The sequence below is a fragment of the Eucalyptus grandis genome, chromosome 7 (genome assembly GCF_016545825.1).
Source record: "Eucalyptus grandis isolate ANBG69807.140 chromosome 7, ASM1654582v1, whole genome shotgun sequence".
NCBI classification, from domain to species: domain Eukaryota; kingdom Viridiplantae; phylum Streptophyta; class Magnoliopsida; order Myrtales; family Myrtaceae; genus Eucalyptus; species Eucalyptus grandis.
The window spans coordinates 25,626,366-25,635,553 of NC_052618.1; the positions used below are offsets into that span (position 1 = coordinate 25,626,366).

General features: G+C 34.7%; 1 protein-coding gene across 1 annotated transcript; it reads left to right on the forward strand.

The window, feature by feature from the left end:
* Window positions 1-8,018: 8,018 nt before the first annotated feature.
* On the forward strand, window positions 8,019-8,825 carry LOC104453136 (hypothetical protein). Its single transcript, XM_010067658.3, has one exon. The coding sequence runs from the start codon at window positions 8,036-8,038 to the stop codon at window positions 8,705-8,707; it is 672 nt and encodes a 223-aa protein (XP_010065960.2). The 5' UTR covers window positions 8,019-8,035; the 3' UTR covers window positions 8,708-8,825.
* Window positions 8,826-9,188: the final 363 nt, after the last annotated feature.

A 9,188-nucleotide genomic window follows, 5' to 3' on the forward strand; every position in this document is an offset into this window, starting at 1 on the left:
ATGCTACTGGAGAGCATGCCATAGGAAATGCCGCAGATGTGACATTGTCAGAGGATGGTGGCAATGGTGGTGGCAATGTAACTGGTGATCCAGAGGACTTAGGTGAACACCAAATTGATGAGGACATTTTTACATCCCAGTATACTTCCACTTCCATTCATAACAAGCAAAGGTTGGATAGGACTCCAAATGTTAAGAGGAGAAGAAATAGTCCCTCATTTGATATTGCAAACACATGCAAAGCTATTCAAGACATGCTCAAAGCTAGGTCAAGTCAATCTGTGAGTGGATCTGTTAGCTCACAAGTCACACCACCACCACCTGTAGACCCCTTCTCTATATCAGTTGTGATTGATATTCTGGTTAATATGAATGACTTGGACCAAGATCTTTACAACAAAGCAGTGGAACGAGCATGTGGTAGTGTCATATGGAGAGAGGCTTTCATCAAAACACCAGCTGAAAGGAGACATTGACTTCTTCAATATCTATTGTAGATGTTGAGATGTGTTTTATGGATTGCATGTGCTTTCACTTAATTGTGTGATTTAATTGTTCAAACTCTTTTGTGTTGTTGTATGGATAATATGGATTGTGTGAGATTTTTATATTTGATCTACTTCTACTTTATAACTTAAATTGTTAAGAGTGTGTTTGGATTTTTTTTTTCAGATTTCTTTATTAATGTTATTATATTTGTGTGATGATATAGGTACCATGGAAGATGGATCAAATAGTATGTCTAATGAGCAGGTACAATCAGTTGACCAATTCTTGGACGACGGTGATCTTGACATATTGATAGGATGGTTATGCATGGTTGCGATGGACATGTCCGTGCATACGAAATAATCTATTAGGGACAGCAATCTATCGGGACCGGAATGGATGAGAGAGCTTATTTGTGGACATTCAGATAGAATATATGAAGTCTTCAGGATGGAGAGGCATGTTTTTTTGAACCTACGTGATTTGATGAGGATAAGAGATTGGTTGAAAGATAGTCGGTATGTTAGGATAGATGAACAAGTTGGGATCTTCTTATCTTTGGTTGGTCATAATAACTCAACTAGAGATTTATGTGAGAGATTTCAACGTTCAGGACATACAATCAGCACATATTTTAATTTAGTGTTGAAAGCAGTTCTCAAACTTGCAAAAGAAATTATCAAATCACCATCATTTGATGTTCCACCGGAAATTCTTATGAATCCTAATCATGAACGCTATTTCGAGGTATAGTTTTCATATCAATTGTGCATCACAAATACATGTAGTTGATAATTTTTGAATTTTCATAAATTCACATGATTTTTTTTTCGAAATAAATTCACAGGATTGCGTAGGTGCTATTGATGGCACCCATATAGATGTTACCATCCCTAGGTCTCAGCAAATCCCATATAGAGGCAGAAGAGGAAATATCACTCAGAATGTGTTATGTGTTTGTTCGTTTGATATAAAATTTACTTTCGTATATTCTGGATGGGAAGGATCTACCAACAATTTTCGAGTGCTTTCGGCACCACTTACGACTCCTCAATTGCAATTTCCTCGACTACCACCAGGTATTTGATTTGTTTATAAGAAGAAATTCATTTTATGATTGTTTCATCGTTGTATATCATAACTTATATATATATATATTAGGCAAATACTACGTTGTAGATTCTGGTTATGCAGTACAACCGGGATTTTTAACTCCATTTAGAGGTGAACGGTATCATATGAATGATTATAGAGGGAGTGGAAGACGGCCAAGGAAAGCAAGAGAATTATTCAACTATAGACATTCTTCTTTAAGAAATGTCATTGAGAGGTCATTTGGGGCATTAAAGAATCGCTTCACCATTTTGAGACACATGCCTCCATTTACAATGAAAAAGCAAGCACTTATTGTAATTGCATGTTGTGCTCTTCATAATTATATTCGTGATCAAGATAGGATTGACAAAAACTTTTCCCGATATGGAGATCCAGAGTACCAATATGGAACTAGAGAAGTGGATGTTGTAGATGACACATTAAATGAGGAAGCAATTGAGATAAACATACTTCGGAGAAGTATTGCAAATCAAATGGCAAGGGATTACAATATGCCGGAGATTCGATAACTTTATGTTTCCAACCTTTGTAATATTGTTTTTAATTATTGACTTATCAAAGCCAATATTCAAAGTTGAACAATGGACTACATTACTTCATTATTCATTTATGAATAAGTTGTAATGATAAGTTTCTCGTTAAAGCCTTTTCTTTGTTTCAAAGAGTCTTGTTGGTTTGAAGAGTTTTATCTTCTTAAACGTTGAGTGTTCGGTTTTAGGGAATGGAATATATATATATATATATATATATATATATATATATATATAGAGAGAGAGAGAGAGAGAGAGAGAGAGAGTATCTTGGCTAAATTAAAATTAACATCCATCCATATTAAATTCAAAATGGATTAGATATTTAATCATATAAAAGTAAATATTAATTGAAAATGAGAAATCACCATGATAAAAAAAAAACCCTTATTTAAATATAAATAATATTGAAATTCTAATAAGAAAACCAAATTTAAAATAACAACAATTTTTTTATTTTATTTTTATCTATTTTTTATTTCTATATTTTATTTTAATTTCTTCCTATTCTAAAATATACATTTGCTATATATAGAATAAATATTTAATTTTATATTATAATTTAGTATTTATATTTATTACATATTTTAGGGATATTAGTATAGTTTATGCTATGGTTCATTATTTACTATTTAATAAAAATTGATTAGTTAATATTTTTATTACTTAGTATAAAAATATAATTGATGGTTTATGAAAATTCAATATCAAATTTACATTCATCTAAAAAGGTAATTAAAAAAAATTAGAATATAAATTTTATTCCAGAATCAGAAATTTTATTCGTTATCAAATGGCTTAAAATGCTTAAAATCAGTTCCGGGGAGTAGAATAAAAAAATCATTTCGATCGATTCTACTCCCGAACATAATCGTTACCAAACGCGCCCTAAGCTAGGTTGAAACCCGACTTGGGTTGAAACTAGTGGTAATCTAGCTAGATTGTTAGAATGGTGAACAGAAGAATGCTCCTCTCCAAACAAGACAATCTATTTTGACGATGTTGGAGGTTGATTGTGCGGCGATGTGGGTGTTTCCTGAGGAATTTTTGACATTCTTGTTTTTTGCCATGATATCAAGAAAAATGAATTCCCAACAGTTTTGCTGGTTTGTTCTACAGGATGCAACAACTCAAAAAAAAAAAAAAAAAAAAACGAAGGCATTTCAAGAATTGCAGAAGCTATGCCAGGAAGAAATGCTATGATACCATGGCACAATATGAAAAGAAGAATGGAGAATTCCTGTGTATATTCATTTATTGTATACAAGTATATTGTTCCTATTTATATCGTAAGAATGAAAGGAAAATAGGAAATAATATACAAAGAATAATGACTTTCCTATTTGCTAAATCAATCATAAATTGACTAAATCAATAAGCTCGTAATCAGAATCACCACAATTGGAATCAATAATTAGAATCGTATAAATATATTTCCAACATCGAAGATCAAAATCAACAAATGAAAAGATGATAGAACCCCCGTTTGGAGACATACAAATTGAGAAAAGGTTCAGGATCTACCTCGTACATTGATTAAATCCTGATTGGGAAAAGATTGATTGAATCGAATAAATCGCTCATGCGGTAATTTACTCGGCTGCAAGAGAAATAGTTCGGCATCTTTTGCTCTATATGGTTTTTGTATGTGATAATTATTTATGACGAGAAAGACAAGATACATCTCGGACCTATAAAATGTCTTACTTCTTCATGAATTAGGCTAGAGGATCGTGCTTGCACTATAACATTTTACATTATAGAAATGTTCGCTCTGTCGGAATCATATAGGAGACAAACCACAGATTCATGTATGTGCGATCTAGAGATTAGCGGCCATGGACGGCTCGTGATGAATTTCACTACCCTATCTAACCTCACGTTCTCTCCAACTTTTTTCGCTGGATTTTCCTTTTTCATTTTTTAATATTAATTTTGTGTGTTTCAATATTTCCTTATTTTCCAAATTTTTTATTTTGATATTCGCGTTTAGGGTATGATTTAATGGCTGGTGACCCCAGCGACACATTTGAATATGAAAAATAAAAAAGAAAAGAAAGAGAAAATTTGGAAAAAAATTAAAAAATTGCCCACGTCGAGCTAGTAATGCCACTTACGAAGGCTAGCATTGACTAGACTACCACATTAACGATTTTTTTATCAAAAGTAGTTGGAATAACTATATTGGTAATTCATTAAAAGGTTAATGACTAAATTGACAAAATTTCAAAATGATTTAGACTAAATTTGCATAATTTAAAATTTTAGAATTGAATTGACAAATAGTTAAAATGTTTGGACTAAATTAATACAATTGAAAGGTTTAAAAATGAATTAATTGTTGTACAATAGGTTTATAATTTTTTGGACACCTCTTGTATTTTTATCTTGAAAAAGGAATGGAAGAGCTTTTGCATCGTACGAAATTCTTTTTGGGTTCTTTGACTTATGTTTCTTGCAGTTGTTTTGCCCATAAAGTGTTAAGTAAGACAAAGCTAGCTTGTCCTGGTATTTTGAAGCCAAGTCCTATCAACCGATTTTTCTCTTTGCCATAATTTAGTGCCATACTTTCTTTTTCTTTATTTGATAGAAATCACTTTTTCGTCTTTTCTTTTTTATATTAAGGAGACAGTATTAAAGTACGCATCACATATACTGGGGATACATGAGAAATTCAGTCTACAAAGGCCCAAAAATAAGGCAAGTGAGAGCGGGGCTTGGCACTTATGAGTGATTGGAGCATGTCTTAGAAGAAGAGATTTTCAATTAGACAATGTCCAAAGCGCAACGTGTTATGCCTCCAAATTATGCATGTAAAGTACGGTAACGTGGTCATTGAAATAATGAAAAAAGCTCCATTTGCTTTGTGGAAAATCACTAATATCAAAAGGATTTTTTTTTCTAATTAAGTTATATTGTTCAATAAACGAGTGGACAGAAAATGTCCTATCAATCAACAAAATTCAATGTCTAGAAATTTTTACAATATATTGAAACTATTTGTGATCGCTCATTTTCCTACTATATACAAATGATGCTTGAAAGACCGGTTCCAAATTATATTTTGAAGGGCCCATTTATTTTGTGAAAAAATAATAAATTGGAAAATATGTTTCTCAAAATAATTTCCTATATCACTTGAAATAATTAGTTAATGAACATTGTTTTCATTGCGGGCAACTGTTTATGTATAAACCTTTTCATTTAGACACTTTTCCCGGAGGTTATCCATCTAGTGTTATAGCCTAACTCACTTAACTTTGAAGTTCTAAATTAAAGCTTACGATTACATCAAAAATTACCTTCGTGAGTTAATTCAAATTTTTACATTTCAGAATTGCTCTCTCACTATTCGATGCGTGGTTTGACTCATTCACCATCTTAGAAACTTGCCAAAAGTCGCTTCTTGTCTAGCCCTCCAATCCTAGCCTCTCCTCACTCTCGTTGAGCCAGGTTGTTCTATTAAGAGAAACTAATAAATAATAAATTTATCATGTATGTATTGGTTTGAGGTTTTTTTATGGTAAAAAAAATTACAATAGAGCAAATTTGTCATAAATACACTAATTTAAGATTTTTCAAGATATTAATTTTATTTTTTAGATCACTCATTGTTTGACAAATAGCTGAAGCTTTGACTACAATCCCGCAATTTTCGACTATAATTACGGTCAGCCAAAGGACAGCTCTAATTCACAGTCAACCCCGCAATTTTCGACTATATTTACGGTCAGCGAAAGGACAGCTCTAACTTCGAAGTTAACGAAGACTTGTCCCGTTTACCACATGCGTTGTTTTGGTTCGCTTTTGCTCGCCTCTTATCCTTTTCTTTTCCGTGCTTTGACCTATTCCCCCAAGACAAACTGATAAGTACAGCTACAGGTACCGACAAACAACTTCAAAATTAATTTGATCTAGTCGTCAATCAGACCTCTAGAAACTAATGGACTCATGCTGTTCAACGGAAATGAACATACGCGGCTACCCAACTTTTGAAAGGTGTCAACAATAGAAACAACTTTACATTCAAACCTTTGGGCTTCACACATCGTGTGAAATCCACGCCTACATAAGAGAAGGAAAAACGTGAAATCCATAAGAAATTTCCGGAGATCGAATAATATTCTGAACTGTTCTTCTGTGAGAATTGCATAGATGTACTTTGTGATGAATCTAATCAATTATAATGATTGATCAGGTGAGCTTCATGTAAATCTCTCATAATTTAACAATTGATGATCGTACCCATCTTAAGAAAGTAAAAAAAGCCAACATAAAACTATGCTTATGTGACATATTTATCAAAAATCATAAACTATACTCATTATGACACATCTATCATAATTTTTTCTTATAATATAAAAAATCACAAACTTGTAGTTATGTGATATATTTATCTTCCATCAAGATTTCATTGTATGATTTTTTTCAATTTAAATAATGTCATTTTTATTTTATTTAAGCCACGCAGGGCTATATTAACACAGTTTACTTTGTAGGTTCCGTGTAGGCAAATTTTCAAAGTCAACGAGGACTCGTCCCATTTCCCCATGTGTAGTTTTGGTTTGCTTTTGCTTGCCTCTCACACTGTCCTTTCCGTGCTTTGACCTATTCCGCCAAGTACCGAGAAACGACTTCATCTTTCATTTAATCCAGTCATCGATCAGACCTCTAGAAACTAATGGACTTATACTATTCAATAGAAACGAACACATATGGCTGCCCCAGTTTTGAAATGTGTCGGCAATAAAGCGATGCTAGTTAACAACTTTACATTCAAACCTAATTTTGGGCTTCACGCAGCATGCCGTGTGAAAATCCATGCCTACATAAGAGAAGAAAAAATGCGAAATCTGAAAGAAATTCCCAGAGATTGAAAGATATTGTGCAGCTATTCTTCTTTGAGACCCGATTACAAGGATTGCATGGATATACTTTGTGATGAATCGGATCAATTATAATGATTGATCACATGAGTTTCATGTAGATTTCTCATAATTTAACAATTGGTGATTGTACCCATCTTAAGAAAGTAAAAATGACACAAATATATATATATATATATATATATAACTATGTTTACGTGACACATTTATTGTGAACTTTTTTTGTAGCATCAAAAACCTTAAATTATACCCATTATAACACATTTACCATAAAAATTTCTCATGAAATAAAAAATCTCAAACCTGTAGTTATATAATTCATTTACCCTTTATCAAGATTCCGTTATATGATTTTTCAGCTAAAACGTCATTTTTATTTTACTTAAGTCACGCAAGGCTATATCAACACGGTTTACTTTCTAGTATCTATGTAGGTAAATTTTTAATGGTTCTTATTGATAGAACTTTGATGAAGAGTGAATGTGTCACACAACATAAATTTGGGATTTTGTGACAATATCTAGGATAAATGTGTTACACTGCATATAATTGAGGGTTTTGGTGGCTTTTAACCTTTAAGAAACTCGGGTTCTCAGATTGAGATATGGGCAAAAATTTCCGCACGTTACGGCCCTCCACAGTCCTCACGAAGCTTTAGCACGCATCACACTTACGGGTACAGTAATAATAATTGTAACTGGAACAGCCATGAAGAAGCAAAACATGGACCCCAAGACTTAATCAACAAATCCTGCCTCAGTCCAATTGGGCAAAGAGACAAAGACAAAATATAATGGATTATAAGAAATCACAAATCTTGTCATTAGCTGGTCTAGAGTCGGTTGAGGTAACCTTATTTCAAAAGTCTCTGCCAAACTATGGTCAAGCGACGACTAATACCCTAGCACTTCAACGTTGAACAATTCAGCTTTTCAGCCAAATTAGCCATCGTCACCTTTATCGTCCTCTATAAATAGCCTAACCATGCCCAGAGAACTTACCAAACCCTAAACCATGTCTATCCTCTTCCTTGCTACGCTTGTGATCCTCTCATGTTCCCTGCAATCCCATGCGGTGGATTACACTGTAACGAACAATGCCGGCGACACTCCCGGCGCCGTGCGTTTCACTAACGAGATCGGCATCCCATACAGTCAACAGACGATGACTGAATCGACTGATTTCATCTGGAGGACCTTCCAACAAAACGACCCTGCGGACCGAAAGGACGTTGCCAAAGTGAGCTTGTTCATCGACAACATGGATGGCGTGGCGTACGCAAGCAACAACGAGATCCATGTGAGCGCCACGTACCTCGGGGGCTTCTCGGGAGACGTGAAGAGGGAGTTCACGGGGGTCCTGTACCACGAGATGACGCACGTGTGGCAGTGGAACGGGGCTGGGCAGGCCCCGGGCGGACTCACTGAGGGGATCGCAGATTTCGTGAGGCTCCGGTCGGGTTACGCGCCGGGCCACTGGGTGCAGCCGGGCCAGGGCGATAAGTGGGACCAGGGTTACGACGTCACGGCGCGCTTTCTCGACTACTGCAATGGCCTCAGGAATGGGTTCGTGGCTGAGCTGAACAAGAAGATGAGGACTGGTTATAGTGACAACTTCTTCGTCGACTTGCTGGGCAAGACCGTTGACCAGCTGTGGACTGAATACAAGGCTAAATACGCTACCTAATTTTGAGTCCATGCCTGGTCGATAGATGTATGTGCCTAATAAGAATCATGGTTAAACAAAGGCATTATTAAATAAAACACATGCAAATCAACTTTGGATTATTTGCAATTTACTCTAATTTCCGTCTATTTTTGGCTGTTGCAATGTCCAAACGGCAAGTTTCTCTACCTGGCCAAAGAGGAATCGATCGCATTCAACCTGGTTCATTTAGGCCTCCCTATAGATTATCTATGCAGATTCATATGATCCGGTCATCAATATTCATTGCGGTGTTTTTAAATCTAGACCAGTCAAAAAATCTATCTAACTTCCAGCTCTCGAATCAATTGATTTAACCATTTCAACAACCAGGTCAATAATTCGCACAATTTGCAACCGAATCATCTAATATATAAGGAGAGGTCTCTCAACCTAAATTACCTAAAGATCAAATTATAATAATAACTTGAATAAATTAAAATGAATCCATGGGCTTTAATCA

Excerpts from the sequence above, each read along its gene's own strand:
- LOC104453136 (XM_010067658.3), top strand. The coding sequence starts at position 8,036 with ATGTCTATCCTCTTCCTTGCTACGCTTGTGATCCTCTCATGTTCCCTG.